The sequence below is a fragment of the Bacillus rossius genome (genome assembly GCF_032445375.1).
Source record: "Bacillus rossius redtenbacheri isolate Brsri chromosome 9 unlocalized genomic scaffold, Brsri_v3 Brsri_v3_scf9_2, whole genome shotgun sequence".
Taxonomy (NCBI): Eukaryota; Metazoa; Arthropoda; class Insecta; order Phasmatodea; family Bacillidae; genus Bacillus; species Bacillus rossius.
In genome coordinates, this window is record NW_026962013.1 from 13,338,050 (window position 1) to 13,359,388 (window position 21,339).

The 21,339-nt window shown below is 37.2% G+C and overlaps 1 protein-coding gene across 1 annotated transcript in view; it reads left to right on the forward strand.

The window, feature by feature from the left end:
- Positions 1-16,100: 16,100 nt before the first annotated feature.
- LOC134543258 (low density lipoprotein receptor adapter protein 1-A-like) overlaps positions 16,101-21,339 on the forward strand; it is a 58,367-nt gene continuing 53,128 nt past the window's right edge. The window contains exons 1-2 of the mRNA XM_063388171.1: positions 16,101-16,190; positions 18,342-18,696. Of these exons, the coding sequence (XP_063244241.1) occupies positions 16,101-16,190; positions 18,342-18,696 (445 nt within the window). The remainder of the gene's footprint in view (positions 16,191-18,341; positions 18,697-21,339) is intronic.

Sequence of the window (21,339 nt, forward strand, 5' to 3'; positions counted from 1 at the left end):
ATCATGTGGGAAGGCAGGTAACCCTAGGCAAGACATGACGGACGCACCAAACGATAGCGCATTACAAATTCAAGGCAACGCCACCTATTAACGAAGTTATAAACTAAATTGTTCATAGCGCCTTTAGTTCGCTAGCAGCCACGAGCTTGTTCAGTCAGGCATGGCATGTCATTTCAGCCCAAATCATAATCAATCATGTCTTGCTCATTTTTTTTATGTTCAGGATTCGAACATGAATCACGAAGACGAGATTTTACATATCTGACCTCTTCGTTGCACCAGAGTACACTCTGAATAGTTGCATGTTAAACAGACTGCTTTGACTTTTTTATATATATTTTTTAAATTTAGTTGGCATGGTATGCAGATTGTTGACAGACGTAGCGGTTCTATTACTGAGTGGTTTCCTCTTGGCTGGCAACATTGTTGCTTGCAGTATATTTCTGTAACTATTTGACTTGCCAGGCTGGTTGTGCAAGTGCTCTCTCGTCTGGTACACTTGCCAGATGTTGCAGCTGTTCTGCTAAGGTGCGACTACACACACAGAGTGAAAAGGATAGCAACTAGGGCACGTGAACTCTCCTGACTACTCACCTATTCTGCGCATGGTAGAGTAGGTGTCCACACACAGAATTGCAGAATGGGATGTTTAAGTGCAGAAGTGGCTTCCAGCTTACAATGCTCAATCGTGTTTGTCATCGTGCTCTGAGAATATGTTTGAAAAGTTGTGCAAATGCATTGTTGCAAGAGAGATGGGAATCTTTAGAAGAGTTTTGAAGGGAAAAAGTGATATCCTCATTGGGTTAGTGTACATGTTAATAATACATAAACAATCATTTTCGTGATACAGTTCTACAAATTTATAGTTTTTGCTTCTTACCGCTACCTGTTCTTGAGTAAAATGATAACTGAGTGATTGTGAACTATCTCACCAGCATTTATCTACTGAGCTCAGCGGTTCACACTGGTAAAGTACCCAGGCCGGCGACCGCTTAGTGGAAAATGGAGTGTTGGAAGAAGAGTAGGCAAACTGCTGTCCACATGTGCTGTCCCACTCAATATACACTCCCAACTGTCCACATGTGCTGTCCCACTCAATATACACTCCCAACTGTCCACATGTGCTGTCCCACTCAATGTACTCTCCCAACTGTCCACATGTGCTGTCCCACTCAATGTACATACTCTCCCAGCTGTCTTCGCACGTTCAAACTCGTTCATAGACTTGCCCAGAACTTCATTATTATTGATGAAAACTAAATATTTTGCTTGAAATGGCTTGATGTGTTATAACACCTATAGCTCTATAGTGGCTCAATGGATTGGGGTACCAACGTCCCAGGAAATGCTATTACAGCTGATTCATGCTCAAATGGTAAATGATTTCTTTCAGTAAATTTAATTACATCACATGTCTAAATAGTGTTGTCGCTGGACTAGTTATCTGTAGGCATGCATTATGAGCAAGACAAAACTTAAATTTTTGGAAATATAAATTTCCTGCTGTCATGTAAAATCGTGTGATGTATAGCCTGTATGAGCAAATATAATATAATTATAACAGCCACCATTTCAAAAAGAAAATGAATATATTAGGTCAAGGAATTTTTTTTAATATATTGCCAAACTAGTGTAATTGTGTACCAGTGTGTGAAAGGGTTATTTATTGATTTATGTTTTCCAGTTAAATTATGAGTTTTCTCGACGGTTGACTTCAAAAGTGTTCAAAGAAACATGAATCAGGTTTAGCGCTTACAATGTTGGTATGTTCATTACTATTAGATGAAAAATTACTCATTCACGGCAAGTACTAATACGACTGACGAAACTTAGGCTGTAACGTAAAAATAAGCGTAGTAGACTTATGGCCTAAAGTGCTTCCCAAGACCGGTATACAACTTAGAAGTTGCAGTAGAACCAGTTGTTTATTGCAGAAAATTAAGTTTGTATTTTTGAAAAATTATGCCAAGGATCCTGACAGTGGCGTAGCCAGTATTTGTGTATGGGGGGTATTAAGAAGCATGCCCCCCCCCCCCCCCCCCTCGTATTAAAGCGGTGTGTCAGGGGGTTCTCCCCCGGAAAAAATTGGATTTTAAGGTGTAAAATAGTGCTATTTTAGCAGTTTTCGGTACTTAAATTTAAATATTGTAATTGTAAAATTTTTATTAATTTTAATATGAAATTTGTTTGAGTGATGAATAAGAAATTAATTAAAGATTTGGTGCTAAGGGGGGAGGGGGGGGGTTTGAACCCCTAACCCCCCTCCCCCCCCGGCTACGCCCCTGATCCTGATATTGTTAATTAAACAAAGTTCTAAATCTTGTTCCTGAAGTGAAATTATTTTGAATTATATGTTAATACCTTTATTTCACTTAAATTTTTGTGATGCGTAGGAATAATTTTGTTTTTAAATAGTTTATTAGTCTACATCATAGAGTAAAGAAAGTTATATGACAACACTCCTACACTAAGCTGCAGGGCACTGTTAGCGCCCGTGGTGGCTGGGTGACGAACTAATGACACGAGCGTGGTCGTTTTAAGTGATACAAGTTGTGATTAGAAGTACTCTACTGACATTTTCAACCAAGAATCTTAATGCTACTATTTCTGGCAGCAAAAAGAATATTAAGATTGTGGCGTCAAGTCAATGTCGGACAATTTTTTTGTGTATTTTAAAAATTAAAATTAATTAAAAAATTAAATTTTATGAAACAGTTTAAATGTTTTCCTGATAAAAAAAAACAATTCTGGCTCTGGATAAGCTACAGTTAAAAATAATTGATAACAATATTATAAATATCATTCGTTGACCTTTAAAAGTTTTAAATTTTTTGGGCGGGAAGGGGAAGAGGGCTGCTTCCCCCCCCCCCCTCTTGAATCACAAAAAGACTCAAAAATTTACACCTATTGATGCTACAAACAGCATTCACTTTGAAAGATGAAAGATAGTGGGAAAGTAATTAACAAAACAAATACTGCCAAATGCATTCTGACAAATTTGTGTGACTATTACTTGAAACAGTTAAGCGATTGTCTGACACAGGAATCCGATGTTTTGTCCCAACTTTTAACCCACATCCAGGAACACAGCAGTGTGAACGAGACATTGCCTAATACACATCACTTAAATTTATGTAACAAACTTCCAAAAAATTATTCGTACTTATAGGAAATATTATACAATTCGTCTACATCATTAATTAAGGACCAACGGTTGTTTAAATTTTTTTGTGACTTTTTCAGTTTAATTTGAGCTATTATGCTGGTCTCAAGTGACAGGGTGCTGAAACAACCTAGTTCACAAGTCCGTCTATTCGAGTTTCCTACCCCTGGTCTACATGTCAAAAGTAATGAGAATGGTTGCCATGTTTTATTACTATTTACCCTACATTTTTTGGGGAAAAAAAAAAACTTGTATACCATTTATAACAATACTTAGATGCCTGGCAGGTGTGCAGTACACTCAAATTATTTCGAAACAGCTGCCTAAAATAAGGGGCACTGATAAGTTTAGTAGCAGTTTCTTGTGGTAAAAGCACTTTAATTTCATTAACATGGTGTATGTTGATAAACAGTTTACATTAGATAGCACTGTTTCTAATGACGTGTAGAAGATACCATTTGTTTTTTGCCCATGATCTTGACTTAATGCTTTCGACATTTTTGTTCTAATGGACTGTAAATATTTTGATGGCAGTTATTCTTGTAGCACAGAGATAATGTGCATCGTGGCGTATAATATGTTTGCTCAATCTTTACTAAAATAACTGTTGCACAGTTAACAGTAAATATTTATATTTCGTTTTTCTTTTGCTTTTTCTTATAAGTGAAGATAAGCTTCTTATAAAGATCAAATGTGAACAGTTACGTTCCAATAATTTCTACAAGCCCTTGCAGTACTATGTTTCCGTCGATGGAAACCTTTCACACACTGTACTAACTGGTGTGTTCTTGCCCATAACATAATAAGGAAAGTGAAGCATTGGGCATCAAGGTAATGGTTTACACTCAGCGTGTGACTTATCATGGATTATGTTAATTTATGTTGTGGACCTTTTATTATTATTTTAGTTAGCTTAAAAATAGCACACAAAAATTAATTTATTCTGAACATGTATCAAAACTGAAATGATAACCGTGTCACACGATTGAATTAAATAAGGAATAAAAGGTAAAAGTTAAAAATATTGAAAATTAATTTTTTAAAATGGTAACAAACATGGTGTTAAAAACACGTAAAGAATTTTTTAGTTCTCTACTTTATTCGAAAGGCAAGGTTATACATTATTCACAAAAAAAAGTGTGTGTTTTAAAAACACAAAATAATTGAACAAAAATAGGTAAATAAAATTTAAAAAAAGATTGCTTTGAGGTGCACACATCCCTTTCGTGGAGAATCTATGTAGCAAATTTCATGGCTGTAGGCCTTGCCGTCTCTGCACCTAAGTGAACGACAAAAACACAACAAAAAAAACTCTTTTGTTAAAGACTAGCAATTGTACCCGTGCTTCGCTACTGAAATCTACAGGCAGAGGAATCTCGCACTAATCCAATCTTGATCAAATTTCGGTTAAACTTAACTATATGTATAGATTAATTAATAAATATTAAATTATAACAAGTCTTTAGGAGCCCTCCTGGTCAGGGGTTTATCTGTGTCAGTGAGGCGGGATAATAAGTGCGACGTTCGCTGGTGCTTCTAGCGCGACATCGCCTTTAAGCGAAATGCTCTGAACTGACGCGCCATCTTGCCATCGTGCATTGAAACACTCCGAAGTTTGAGCTACCGAAGTAAATATATGTAGAAAATATTTGTGACGAATACAAGGGAGGTATAGAGCTAAAATTGAATAATCATCACTCAAAAATTAAAAGTACGTGACGAAAAACACTAAAAATCCAACATGGCGTGTGAGAACGAGCGGTACACATGAAAGTTACCAGAGACGCATGCAGATAAGAATAACGTTTATTTTTTTCTGCGGAAGATCGTCCGTCGGTCTGTTGTCCTGTGGACTCGGGTTCAGCGTTCGGCCGACTCGCACGTGGTCAGCGTTGCGGCTGGGTTTATGAACTACGCAACATGCGACCAATGCAATTTATTCACAGTCTCATAAAGCACGCAAATCGCAAGAAGCTACCAATCCTTAACTTAAAATTGTACAACAGTATAAAATTACTCCCGGCTTCTTTGGATAATTCTTAATTATCATTAAAAAAATAAAAAAAATTATTTAGGTATTAATTAGCTTTCACTGTGTCAAAGTTTAACAAGTGAAAACGGTGTGTATATTATATTAGGCTAAACCAGAACATCGTGGGCTTTTATGCACAAAACGTCTGCGCCTTCAAAAGTTTTCGGAAATACTTCTCTTCCAATACGCCGTTGGACACGCAAGCCAAAACGCAATATAGTTGGAAGATGAATGAAAATAGTACTTGTGTTACGTTCTTGGGTGCTTTATAAGGCCCGTTCTACTAATATTTTCGTTGCATGGAAAATGGTCAAATATTTAATCGATAATTTTGTAATATTGGATAAAATAAATATTTTATGTACATTAAGTTCTTTGAAATTTCCAGAAGTTTATAGAAGTTTCCAAAATATTTCCAGAATAAAAAAAAAGGTACTTCGAAATCCACCTACAACTGTAGGCGGTGCCGAAAGGGATTTTTTTTTTTTAATTTATATATACGTAAACTTAGCCCGAAGCATAAAATATTTTATGATTAATATTTTGTAACCTTGAAATACAAATTCTTTGCGATTCGGCGCGTTGTGGTTAGCAGCAGATACGCGATTGTGGAATGTTCCTGGAAATCCGTCTCCGTTCACGTGTGATCCGCGCCGCTGTGGAACGGGCCCTGGTGCGGGCGAGGAAGAGGGGGGTAAGAGCGACCCGCTTCGACGACTGATGCAACGGGCGGCCGAGGTTGTGTCAGGCGGGCAGAAGAAGAGCCCTCGGGGCCTCCGAGGGAAAGGACCCTGATGATCCTGGCCGCGGCTGGAGTTTCATCAGGCGAGCCCCGACACCGCGCCGCCTGGCGCAGGAATCCTCACATCCTTGTTCCTCGGAACCAAACTAGCCCAAGTCACGACTTGATGTAGGCTTTTGTACATACGCCATTGCTATGCTCATGTTTGTCTGTAGAAGAAAACTACAAAAAACACAAATGACAGAAACAAATTAAGCAATAAATTGCTGTAGTCAGGATATAAACACCACACAATATTCCAAAACAGGAATATGGTCAACAAACAAAGAAAAAAAGAAAAAAAAAGACTCACAAAACGAAAAAAAAAAAAACACATATGTTGACAGCACAAAAATACCGAACCCAAAAAATTCAGCACAACAATTGAAACGAGATAAATACACAGCAAAACGAAAAGACGAAACAAACACAATAGTGTTTATATCCTGACTACAGCAATTTTTTGCTTAGATTGTGTTTTTTGTAGTTTTCTTCTACAGGCAAACATGAACATAGCAATGGCGTAAGTCCAAAAGCCTACATCAAGTCATGGACTCCCATTGCACAAATCTTTCAAAAATAATAGCCCAAGTCACATTTCATACATAAGAGAGAAAAAAACTGCTCTTACAATTATACTCTATTGTCATGTCCACGTACCTCCGTAGGCGTGTGACAGCAATGGTTCTAGCTGCGGGGAAGATAGATTTAAAAAGATTATTTTTGTTTTACATAAGCCATTGCAAGTTACAACGCATGTTATAAGAAACCTCAATAACGGACAAAGATGATGGATGTGCAAACAGCCGTGGAAGGAAGCACAAAATTTAGGCTACACATTTGGCTGACCACGACGAGACAGTTACACCGAGAACAGAACAATGTTCGTTGTCAGCCCACTTTTTGATATTGTTCTAATTTCTTTCACGTAATTTTCTGTGCTGTCTGTGCGTTTTTAAGGTATTCGAGCTTAGCTAAAACTTTTGTCTTTGGCTCTTGCAACTCTAAGTACACACTTCTTTTTTTAATTGAGTGAGTGAGTTAAGTTGTTATTGTTCAATTGAAAAAAAAAAAAATACTTTAAGGCAATCTGCGAAGAAACAAAAATTGCAATGCTGAACCTATTTGTCTGTGAAGTACAGAATTGAGGGTGATGATTTTTTTTATGTTTTCAAATAAGTCAGGTTACCCTTCAATTTTTATGTATACAATTTCAAAGCATTGTCTTGCAACAAAATAGTGCACGAATGATCATGAAGATTTAAATTAGACATAACCTGCAATGCACCAATTTAGACCATAAGTATAAGGCAGGCATATTTCGCGAAAAGATTCCGAGGTTAGTTGAAAGTTAGAACACTGTAGCATCGTCTGTGTTTTGTAATCTGGAGAGTTTCTTTCGGGCATATGTCGATTGTTACAAGACCAAGCACAGTAATTCAGCACGGCAGCAAACTCATCTTGAGTGGCTCGGTCAAATAAGGCAACGACTTCTCTCGCAAACGACCGCCAATCACAAGAAAGAAAACGCTTGTTGCGGGTATATCTTGTCGCAGCCTAATAGGCCTTCAGATTTGTTTGCGAAAAATGCCTGCCTTAACAATAAAACTCCAGTTTTACATCAGAGACTTTGACGACCGAATCACCAGTAAAATCATCTGTTTATTATACTTTTAGGTTATTTCTAGAAAATTAGCCTCCAATGAAGGGGGAAAAAATACAAATGGTCACTACTGCTAAAAATAAATAAATAAATAACTCAACCTGTTTTCAAACTAAGAATCATGGTAAAAATAAAACAAAAGAACACACATAAAACGTAACCAACCCTACGACTTATTCAGGGCTGCAACTAGAGTCTCTGGCACCCGGGGCATAAATAGATTCATGCGCCCCCCCCCCCCTCTTTTTTTGCACATACCACACCAATAAAGCGGGGGTCCTCCCACGGAAAAATGGTGCTATTTAAGCATTTTCCATACCTACATGTAACAGTTTCTGTGCTACTGTAACTTCGATGCAAAAAATTTTTACCAGTTACCAGAGGTAGTAGGAATTACAATGAAAGCGATTTCGGCGTCCCCACAGCTTTGCGCCCGGGGCGTATGCCCCGCTTGCCGCCCCCCCCCCCCCCCCCCCAGTTGCGGCCCTGGACTTATTCACAATAAAGTAAGCAAATAATCACAAATACCTGCAAACATCATATAGATAATGTAAATTGTAACTATATAAAATGTGTAAAAGAATAACAAGCTGGTAGGCCTATTTAAATGACACCAGAAAACCAAGTAATTTATATATGATCAGACAACATAATGAACCGTTAATTAAACTGTTTAACAGCGGGGAGTGCAGTAGTCTGGGTTGCTACAATTTGTGCAGGTACTAGATAATATTTATTAAACATCTATTGAAATAGTTTCAGACGAATCAAATATGCAAGGCCTCCATCGTGATATTTAATGTAAACGCCCACGAATGTGTGAGAGTGAGTCTTAAATGCATGTAACATGCAGCCAATAGTGGATGATGCAGGAGAACTGATTAAAACCTGTCTAAATATTAATAAATAAAATAAATAAATATTAGTAAGATCTTTTTGATCCGCGATTTAATAAATGAGAAATAATAATATCGGCAGACATCTTATGATTGTCAATAATGACGTAATATATTTAATATTATTAAACATTAACACAAGCATAACTAACAATACCATACTGATCATAAAATATTATTTCATATTAAAACAGATTGACGAAAAATGTTAAATTTCGTCAATTTCTATACTATCTCAGTACATTGATTTAGGAGGAAACGTTTCCCACTATTATCTTATTTTTTTTGACCCAGCCTACTGAATATTAAAATAAACTTGAAGATTGCCGTGTGTCTACAGTAGAAGACGTAGACGACGTGTCTTCTTTGATATTTTGCCCATTTTTTTTTTTTTTCGTAACTTCTTGAGGAGGGGTGGTGGTGCCTGATAACCGCCGAGCCAGACGCACGTTAAGGCTTTCGTTGGTGAATAATTTGCCAAGGACACGGCTACAAGCCTGGGGCGCAACAACAAGGGGGGGGGGGGGCAAGGGTATTTTACACCCCCCCCCCCCCCTCTGAAACCTTGAAGTGGGGGCAAACGGGGGCAAATAAAGTGCTGTGTAATCAATTTTTAGATAATAAAACTGCTTAAATAGCACCATTTTCCACCTTGAAATATAAATTTTCCCGGGGGAGGACCCCCGGACCCCCGCTTCAATAGGGGGGATTGATGATTCTTTATAAAAAGGTATATTGCTCCCCCCCCCCTCCCTTTTGGAAATTTAGTTGTTGCGCCCCTGGCTACAACCCAGAAGCCAAGCTGCTTCAGACGCACGTGGTCTCGGGAGACGCGCAGAAGACGGAGTGACGTCACGCCGGGTCAAGGAGGTTGTGCTAGCGGCCGGGTCCCTGGAGGGTGAAGGCTGCGGCGAGGCCCGCCCTGGCTTATCGCCGCCACGGACTGGTCACACGGCGAGATAAGGGCGGCAATCAGCGCCGCGCCGCTGCGCCATCTGGGCGAGAGAATCTACGCAACGGGAAATAATTAACCAACCATAATGACGTAGACTCTGGACCATAACATTGATAGTGGTTTCTCAGGGTCTCGCAATGGCGTATAATGAGGAAAATACGCTCTCGTAAACAAATTTTCTAGGAATACTTGTTTTAAGGTTATTGATGTTCGTAGACTGACCTCGGCAATCTTCAAGTTTATTTTAATATTCAGTAGGCTGGGTCGAAAAAAAAAATTAAGATAATAGTGGGAAACGTTACCTCCTAAAGCAATGTACTGAGATAGTAGCTATAGAAATTGACGGAATTTAACATTTTTCGTCAATCTGTTTTAATATTAAATAATATTTTACGATCAGTACATATGGTATTGTTAGTTATGCCTGTGTTAATGTTTAATAATATTAAATAGATTACAATACGTCATTATTGACGACCATAAGATGTCTGCCTATATTAATATTTCGTATTTATTATATCGCGGATCAAAAAAATCCTACTATTTTTCTACTCACCTTAAGTTAATATTTAGACAGGTTTAAACACTTCTTTACGTAAACTTTCAGGGTCTAGTTTAATTATGTTAATAATTCCTTTCTTAAGAGGCCTATACAGACTGTCTTCAGGGCATGATTGTAGGGCTTATAGTTTAGGAAAATTTACAGCTGCCCGTAGCAGATAAAACCAGCTGATAAAAAAAGGATGAATGAACCTTAAAATTGTATAATACTTTTTAAAGTTCAGAACATAGGTAAAAAAATTGGTTGTCTGTAAAGTCGGTTTATGGACTATAGTTTAACGTGACAACGTCATAACAAAACATTGATGAAATGATTGCATACTTTTATTAATAAAATTGAATCATTGTTATTGAATTATCACTATTTTGTATGGATACAAAGAAGGAGTGAAATGAAATCTACAATTTAATTGATAAATTTACTTTTATTTGCACTCGTTAATTCAAATATGTTTATTTCTTTAACGAAGAGATTATTTTAACTATAACTTTTATACATGTTTGCTATTTAACTTCTTCCAATCTGTGTTATTCTGTTAAGGATAGGACGATGATAGGAAAAGTAGGAAACGAAAGGGAGTGTTTCAAGTTTAATGTGCCTCGAAAAAGTCAAATCGATGGTTGTTCCAATCGAGTGGAAGAGAGATAGATGCGGCGCAGGCGTACAATGAGCGTAACGGGACACTTCGTGCGTGCAGCCGGCGTTCATCGATTTATTAGACGTTGTCACGTCAAATAAAATCCCGACTAGATAATATTTAGTGAATATAAGTTGAAATAACTTCAGACAAATTTAATATGCAAGGCTTCCATCGTAATATTTAATGGAAAATCCCATAGAACACTAACGAAAAGACACGGGCTCGTACATCGAATGTTGATGGGCTTTGCACAGGCTTGCAGTCTTTCAAAAATAAATATTACTATGCGTAGCATATTATCATGCTTCATTAAAACTGACAGATCAAATTGAATTCAGTTTTTTGTGCCTTACAGTACCTATAAACGAATTATGACATAAAATAACAACAAAAACTCATTAACATACAAAATAAATATGTATGTATATTACAAAAGTTTTACCAATGAATATTTGTAGATTATTATTTTTACACATTTTATAGTTACTAATGGTTTTAAAAGTGTCATTAATTCTGTAATTGCAAGTTGGAATTCTTAATCCAAACCGAGTCATTATGTCTGAATCAACAAAAATGGTAATAAAATATATATAATAAAAATTGCATCACTGATCGAACGTCTAATAAATAGAAAATGCAAATAGGTTATAATGCCTGAAATTTTAAATATTAATTTAAGAACTTTTTCTGCATACTTTTAATTCTTTTCTAATTAAAATCATTTAAGGCAGAGAAAGTTTTAAATTTAATAAGACCTAAAGATCTTCATGTGTTGCTAATAGTATTACTGTATCTACATGTTGGTAAACAAAAAAGCTTGGCATCCAATATAACTCGAAGGTCTTAAAAGAGGACACCACGTTTAATGTCATTACTTACTATGTAATAATTCTGATTAATTTAATTAGTTTTTTGACTAAATGTTATACAATAAATGCTATCGTAATTCAGAGACGTTTGTTAACTTGATAATCAGATCCGGACAGCTGAAATATCTTGCTGAATAGTTTCACAAACATATTTCCCAATTATATATATTTTTCATCAGATAAATTCTGATTACAGTTGGAATATCATTTATTAAAATATTAAAGAGTAGTTGAGATAAACTACTACTTTGCGGAACACCTAATACCATGAAATTGCATTTGCAAATTTGACTGAAAAGCGTCTATTTGTAAGATAATTAAAACATTTATACCACGCATTGCTTGACGAGGCCTAAAATCGATAATTTTATAATCATAAGATTATGTTGGAAAGTGTCAAATATTTTATTTACATCTGGATTTATACTTACACACACATGTATAAAAAAAAGCGTGTGTTAAAGACGATATTCCTGATTGAAAACTATGTGATTTTACAGAAATAATATTTTTAGGAAAAAATTTCGTGTGTCTATAAATATTTTTTCGCCAAAAACTTCTAAAATACTACAAAACAAAGGTTACCGACTAAAATTTAATTATACTTCAAGAAAATATATAGCGATAAATGGTTGAACACACATCAACCACTCACTGACTGATACACACTTAATTCAAATATTTTTGTTTGAGCTTTATTTATAACATGGTGGTATGATAATGCTACAGTCACTAAAATTTAAACCACTACAAAACTAAAAAAAAGAAGTTTTTTGCAAAACTCCGTTCCCCCGGAGAAACCCCCGGAATGGCCACCGCATGGGCAGCCCAAGAAAAGAGACGGGATCCCCATTTGGAAGCCACCTGGAAGGTTTTTTTTTTCTGTTCCACCCACCGTTTCTTTGGTAGCCTGACTTGTTACGAGGGATTGTATTCCTACCAGAGAAAATGCCACCATTTTGTCTGGGCAATCCGCCTTGGAGGAGCCGGGGCGCGAACCCGGGCCCTACAAGTCACAAGGCAGGCGCTCTACCCCAGAACCAGAGTGGTAGAGCGGACACTTGTAGTCTTCTTAACACTGACATGATGTTATTCCACTAGTTTGCTGTTTTTTGGTTTGTCACGTGCATACTTCTGGATGTAATTATATACCAAGTAGAGTATTTAAAAAAATTGTGAGTCTTTCAGTACTTATGTAACCTCGGTAACGTGTAAACTCATTTGTGCTTGTGTTGTTCATGTTGCAAATAATTTTATAAAACGAAACTCGGACACAAAATTTACCAAAGAATAATATAATTAATTCTTTGTGATAAAAGATTTGTTTAAATCTCTGATTGCGAAACAAATAATTTCTGCACCCACCGCTGTATGGCATGATTTCCCGTCAACTATTATATATTGCGATAAGTGATGGCCAGAATTGAACTTCGTTTAAGCAGTAATAATTATGTATTGAATATTCCCTTGAATCGGCACTAGAATTTTCCGTGCTGAGTCATCAGACTTCAACTAAAAACGTTGCAATTATTTTTTCCTTGTAATTAGTAGTTTTATTTTTCCTATAGTGATAAGCCACTCATGTTTCGTGACCTTTCCGTTGAGATGCATCTCACAACGAGGAAAACAGTTTAGAAGTGATATGTTATCAGTATAGCAGGAACCTCCTCTTGTTCGGTTACAAAAATTAGAACCTGTATTGAGCACAGATGATGATGATGATTGTTTTGATCGCCCGGAGGGTCCAATATAACAATTATTTTTTTTTTTAGGAAGTTTTCCTTTTTAATTTAGATTTAAAAGAAAAATGTCACACTAAAATCTCAGGGAATCAGTAGAAATTTATAAGTCCAACGTTTCAACATATAAATTTAAGTAATGAAAGTAATCATTTAATATTTTAGTTTTTTTTTTAATAATTTTCCTTACGTCAACTGTTTGATTATTTTTTCGTTAAAAAAGTCATAAATACATATGTATTAAAGTTATTGAATACATGAAACACGCGTGTTAAGTTTGTATGAAAGACATGCTTACAACCAACACGTGTGCAAACTGGCATTAAATAATGAGGCATGTCGGGATGGATGTGGGAGGAAATGCATTTATTGTAGCCCACTGTAAGTATTACAATCATTCTTACACATAAAGCTCTAGGTAAACGTATGTAGCTACGTTGCTGTAATTTTCTTATGCTCTCTCTTCACTGGTATTTTAAAAAAATTTATTATTGAATCCTTGAAAGGAGGGGTCCGGACCACTGGCTTCGTCCCTGGGAGGTTCATTTGGATCCTCAGACACCGTCGTCGTCGACGCCATTGTCATCAACGCCGGTACTCCCTCCGACGCTATTTCCACAAGGGAAGCCTTCATTTCACAGACGAGAGAGCCACACTCGAAGTTCCCCGAAGTTCATGCTCGCTTTTTTTTCCCCGTTCTATCTCATTGTATAAACCGGTGTGGCTTTTAAATTTTGCGGTTAATCAGGATAGGTTAGCTATATTATAAATAATTTAAAAAATTGTGGATGGTTGGTTATATTAGGTAAGTATAGTTACATTAAAAATACTGTAAAGTCATTTTATGGTTGCTTAGCAAATAACGTTTTAATATGTAGCTATCCAGGGCTAGGAAACCGTTTACATTATTTCACAGTATATTTAATGTAGCTATCCTAACCGAATCAACCGTCCACAATGTTTTAAAGTATTTATAATGTAGATAACCTAACCTTTTACAATGAGCAAAAAAAAAACCTGAAGATGCACGATCGGACGTTTGGCTCTCTCGTATGTGAAAAGAAAGCTTCCCATAAACCGAGGTGCCAACACGTTGACGGATGTTGGCAACTTGTTTGTTGGTGCACCAGCAACCTGCATCTGGACACAATATTTTTTCAACGGTTTTAAGCGTCCAAACCAAAAAAAACCAGTTGCGTGTCCAGACTAAACTCAGTAACCTTTTCCCACCTAGATTCAGTGTTAAGGAACTTAATTTTCCTGGATATTTCTTCCACTTTTGTTTTGAAGTGCGAAGCCATTTGCGAAATTTCGTCGGTATCTAATATTCCACAATGCAGGAGCATCGTTTCAGGATTTCGATTAGCTCTGCTACGAACTCTTTGGTCCATGTTGTACTTTATTAACTTTCTAAATAATAAAAAATATACTCAAATAATTAACTTATTTACTAGATGTAATATGAGTGTAATGGAACTGTCACTAGCGACGCCACTTGTTGACAACACTGTATGGAAAATGTGTGACAAATATCTTTGATGTCATGCCACCTTATGTTGATGAGTATCCACGAAATAGTTACTAGCTGATGGGATACATGTTGACGAAACCGATAAGCGTTGCCAACATTTTGTTGGCTGGTCGATACTTACCTAAACAGCAACTGTTCATGTTGGAAAAGTATGTTTATTTCCCCGATGGTAAGCGGTAGACATAAAAGAAATTTCGAAAACAAATTTTGGCAACTTTGGTATGCACACTTAGGCTGGGTTTATTGACTACGCAACAACATAACACGTAAGAAAACTTGAAATTGCAAAAACCTTCGAAAGCTATTTTCTTCTCCTTTTTTTTATAGATAATTAATGTCTTAAATAAAAAAAATGGTTGTCTGTAAAGTCGGTTTACGGACGATAGTTTAACGTGACAACGTCATAACAAAACATTGATGAAATGATTGATCCATAAGAAAAGGAAATATCATTTTCGGCCTGAGACTGAGCATTAATAGGTTTTTGCGACCAAACCAGTTAGGAGGAAATTTTTTTGAATTTTTCTATCTTTTGTATGATAAAATCTACCTCTGCATACTTTTATGAATAAAATTGAATCATTTTTATAGAATTATCACTATTTTGTATTGATACAAAGAAGGAGTGAAATGAAATCTACAATTTAATTGATATATTTACTGTTATTTGCACTCATTAATTCAAATATGTTAATTACTTTGACGAAGAGATTATTTTAACTACAACTTTTATACATGTTTGCTATTTAACTTCTTCCAATCTGTGTTATTCTGTTAAGGATAGTAAGATGATAGGAAAATTAGGAAACGAATGGGAGTGTTTCAAGTTTAATGTGCCTCGAAAAAGTCAGTCAAATCGATGGTTGTTCCAATCGAGAGGAAGAGAGATAGATGAGGCGCAAGCGTACAATGAGCGTAACGGGACACAGCGTAACGGGACAATTTGCGTAACGGGATAATGAGTCATCCCTTTTCGTGCGTGCAGCCGGCGTTCATCGATTTATTAGACGTTGCCACGTCAAAAAAGTTATTTTCCTTTACTGGATGAAAGTTAAACAAGTGTAAACATGACGAATCGAAGAAAAGGAGCTTTGTGGTATTCAATGCACATTATCGTCTGCATCTCTAAAATAATTCGGAACCCACTCTCTTGAAATTTATGCGTGCGAAACGCAAGAAATGAAGTTGAACAGTGGCTACGTTGCGTTATCGCGTCTTGCGTAGTTTACAAAAAAAAAAAAAAAAAAAAAAAGGTGCTTGCGTGTTGCAATGCTCGCGTGGTTTGCAAACCCGGCCCGCAGCTCTGCAGACGCGGCGCGCTGCAGCAAGACGCTCGACCGGAAGCAGCGTCAGCGGGGGGTGAGGGGGTTGCGTGTGGCGGGAAGCGCCGACTTCCTGTTGCGGCAAGGGCGGCGCGCCGCGACTGGTCAGTTTCCAGACGTGTGGAAGCAACCACGCCAACCCGCCTCTTCCCACAACATACACACACGCGCACGTGCTGTGAATTAATTTTTGTATTCGGCAATAGGTAGAAGTAATTTTGTGAAAAAAAAAATGTAAGCGGAAGACGATGAACGGAAATGTCTCGCAAAGATGGCGGACCCACGTGTATCAACATAAACCTGTATTAAGTCACTTTCGAAAAACATTAGGATGATTACCAAACGTATTGGTGTGCCAAATGACACCTTGTGATAGTGAAACTAATCCTGGTATATATCTCTGGTAAAACGTAATCACAAGTTTTAAAATATCGCAAGAAAACTTTAAAGGCAATGATTATAATACATGTTCTTTCTTTTTAATATAAATTTTCCTAAGGGCTTAGTAGCTCAGCGGTAGAGCGCGTGCTTGGTAACCTCGTGAAACTTGATTCAAAACTCGTCAATGGAAAAGTTATTTTTAAAAATTTTTTTAAATAACTGTTGAATACACTCAATAATGTTAAGGTCTGTTTTAGGAAGTATTTACAGACTTATCTAAGTCATTTAAGCAAATAAAAACACATACTTAGTGTTATAATATAAGTTTTACAATGTTTGAGGTTAATATTTTATTAATATCACAGAAGTATAACTTTTAAAGTGAGCGAAAACTTTATAGTATTAACTGTTTAGTGAATTTTAATAAGCTGGGTAGTATGTTAATAAAATTAATTGTCATAAATCACAAAAACAGCTAAGTTTCTGTAATTTTCTTATTCTGTCTTCAATATTTTTTTTCATTTAAATCCTGGAAGGGAGGAGTCCGGATCCCACGATCCCAAGGACAAAAACTTCCCTCCCCTTCCTTAAAAAAAAGGTTCCTCCCAGGATAATGGCTAATGTTATTCAGTGTCACGTCTTTGGTAGTGTTGCCAGCCATAGCACACACAATTTGGGTACTTTCGGGTACTTTTGGGTACAAGAATTTCTCAGTTCGGGTTGGTGTCATTCAGGTATATCCACCAAAAAAAGTATGAAAATAAAATATCACTGTCTTATTTTAATACAAATATCACTAATACCGTTCTATTAAATCTCACAATAGAGTGACAAACATAAAATTTTGTAGTTAGAATGGGGCAAATGTTGAATATTACTATTCATGCCACATGTGAAAAACTGTATTATCAGATTAAAGGTTGGTGTAAACTTATTGTAAATATAACCTGTAATATATATATTGCAACTTAAATTTGGGTCGTGCTTAAATAGTGTAGCCAAGACTTTTTCCAATTAGGGATATCCCTGATCATGATATTTCCACTACTAGCTGTAACTTGATCCTGTGGTTCTCCAGAGATCCTTGGTACTACAGCATAGCCTAGGCTGTTTTCAAAAAGGTAGAGATGTTTAATTTCAGCACGTTACGGCCAGGGCAAAGACTGTTTTCCACCCAAATTGGTTTTCCATTCCAAGCGAATATTGTTCAATATTTTATGCCAATTTTTTTTCCTAAATTCGGGTACATTTGCGTACCCGAGCGGATCTTCTGTCGTACCGGGTACTGGCATAGTAATTCGGGTACGTCTGGCGACACTGGTTGGCGGGAATGTGCGACCGGAAATTATGAAAATATACAGATGGAGCATAAGGTCCGATTCTTTGCCATGAATCCAAAAGGGGAGGAGGGGGGATTTAAGTGTACTACACGTACCAATATGGCGGCTGTTTGTTTTACAAATGTATCAGCTTTACCTGAATTGGAGGTTAAATTGGAGAAAAATGTCAACTCACATCATTCATTACATTTTTGTATTTGGATCTAATTTTTCTTCCGAACAGTTTAAGCAGGCTTGGATATAAACAAATATCCGCCATATTGGTACGTGAAAATCATAAAATAATGGGTTTGGGGAGGGGGGGGGAAGGCTTCACGTCTGACGGCTAATGCTCCATCTGTATCCTTTCCTAATCCCTGCATGCGACAGGCGGGCGGGTAGGGCTGCTAAAGGTTAGCGTGGAGCGTCGTCCCGGTGGGTGGCGGTGGAGGGGGGGGGGGGAGTTGAGGAGGGGGTCGTGGGGGTAGAAGGTCACGGACCGGGCGCGGCGCCTGGGGCCGGCGAACCTGTGGCGTCGCCGATCCGGTCTCCTCCCGCGCACTTCACCCCCTCGGCAACCACCCGCCTGCGGCGCAGGCAACCCGTTGCGCACGGGCCCGCGTTGCGCAGGTCTGGTCGTTCCTCGCCCCGCCGCGCCGGTTGGCAGCACTGGCCGACGCACGAAACTACACGAGCCAGCATCCCCGGAGCTGCGGCAGAAGGCGCCTGGACTCCGCCGGGTGAAGACCTGCGTTGAAGCTGCTTCTCTCCGCAACCGGCAGAAGACCGCGACCATGTCGTTCCTCAAGTCCATCTGGAAGAACAACAACTCCAAGCACAAGAGTGAGTACCTACCCCTGCAGGGTTCCACCGCCTCCTTTTAAGTCATTGTATTTCACTGATGCCATGCAAGCATGCGTGTATTTATTGTACTTTTGTTCGCAACTCGGCAGCAAACAACGCTCTGTGCGTGCGCAGAACAATTCGCCAATTTCGACTTCCACGTAAATATTCTGAACATTTTGAATATTTTTTTTTATCTGTGTCGCCCTGTTAAACTAAAAAAAAAAGTGCGTTGTTTCGACTGACTTCGAACTTATAAAGTATAAATGTTGTCAGTGATCAAATTAAATCATTATTTTAGGGCTACCCATTTCAGATAGATAAGTGTTCCAGAAGTAAGTCTGAACAAAAGGGGTCTTATCTGTAATAATTGAACTAACCAACAACATATATATTTTTTTGTGCATTAACTATTAACATTGTTATTTCTTGAGGGATTTTGTGATATTGCAGATAGTTTTTCTACCTCTATACATTGTATAGTGGTGAATGCGATGACGTAAAGGTGCCTTTAGAGACACCCTAACTTGTGATTGCACAAGAGGGTACGAACCATGCCCTGCTGCGCGCTAATATCCAGGTTCTCGCAGATTGTAGGTCCTCCCGGCGCCGAAGACGGTTTGTTTATAAACGTGGACGTCAACGCTTAGGCCTGATCTATAATGACACGGACATGTATCCGAACCTGCAAATGATTTTCGATTCACTATCCGTCTGCCACTCCCACAATGCACGTAAGCGTAACAAACGGCGACGCATGTGATGAGATTGAACTTCACGGTTAAAATTAATTCATCATTAATTCATAAGACGTAAATCCTGACCGTGTTATGTTCTCGGATCTCAAATTTGGATGAATTAATTATATATATATATATATATATATAAATGTAAATGTTTGTTCGTTCAAAATCTTAAATCTTCGAAAGTTCTTCACCGATAGCTTTGAAATTTTGACACAACGTTGCATTCGGGATGCGCGCGCTTTTTTATGTAACTAGATCACACTTGTGACAGGTAAAAATATATAAATAAATGTTTGTGTGTTCGTCTTCGGTTTTATAAAGATAGCTATATGGGGAGATGTATTGAGGGATAGAGAGAGGGAGATATACTGATTTATAGATTTATAGAGCGAGGTATAGAAAAAAATATATATAGAGATTTAGAGAGATATCGATAAAGTTTTTATGTATAGATAGAAACACATACACACACATATATATTATATATATGTTTTGTATGTGTGTACCTTCTTCAAACTAAGTACAAACAAATTGAAAGATGCATAGCAACGCATGCCGAACATTATATAGTATATAATAAAAAATCAACCACAAAGTAATGCTAGAATAGTAGATATCATTGTACTTGAAACAATTTTCACGTATTTTGAACAATGTAAACATAACAGTCAAATACTCGACTTCTATTGGACGCCCGGAGGAATGTAATGCACGCATGCCATTGTTGATCCTCCGTTCCGTGAGATGCCTCTCTGTTTACATGATTGTTCTCCGTGTATGACGGGCCTTGCACAACATTGCGCGTGCCGGAGGCTGCGCGCGAGGCGTTTGTTGATAAACCAAGCATTTCGTTCTGCTCGTCGGCGCCACTTCGTCGAATTACGACCGCGGACGAGCCGTTATCAACGTCGTCTTATCGTGTGCCGAAGTCGAAGATGTTAGGTAAACGAACAGAATATCGGTTGTTTTGTGCAATACAAACTTTTATATAGAGGCAATTATGTTTGAACACGTAATTCAGATTTGTTGATGGGTGCTATGATCCGTGCTGAATTTGGTAAAATGTAACTATTTTACCATTAATTGATTTACAACAGATATTCGTTTTTACTGAAATAAACTTCAAATAATGATTTAGCAACGGAACATTTTTTTTCTCTAAATGATACGGAAATCTTAATTATTAAATTTTAACGTTACAAGGAGCGACAGCAAACGCTTGCTAGACATCAAGTTTGCAACATGTTGAAATTATTTCCAAAAATTTCGCTTTCCAAACCTTTCAAAACGTATAGAAACAATTTTTTTTTTTTCATTTTTGCAATACATATCTTTTAAAGCATAATTTGTGCCTCCACTTTTGTTTTTAGCAACAAGTTCATTAGTATAGTCATGTATTAGAACACTGGACATTATGACCTAATGTATTTTTCTTTGTTCGTGTGTTTTTTTTTTATAAAGTTGCTAGACTTTTTAGCAGTTTAATCTTAATGCGTTACTGTTGGTCATTTTTCCAGTGACTCCATTCTTTGATGAATGGATAACTGTCTCCTGTTTAGCTTTGTAATCCACCCAGTTAAGAGCTGGATGTTTTCCAAGAGTCCGATGGAGGTTTATTAACAGTAATTCAGCAGTTAAGTAAACCATTCATAATTCGTATATTTGTCGAAAGTTTGGCCTGTCGCCAAGCTACAAAGAGGAATGCGTTGATTACTAACACACGTAACTATTATATTATTAACTTGCAGTGAAATCACTTCTAAGATTCTTACTTGAGCCTTATCGTGTGTAAGATGGCAGTATTCTAAATTATTTTGCTTTCATAATTTCTTGTTGTTGTGTATTATTTTTCATAATATTTTTAATATAATCATCGTAAATTGTTGAGAAAGTTTTT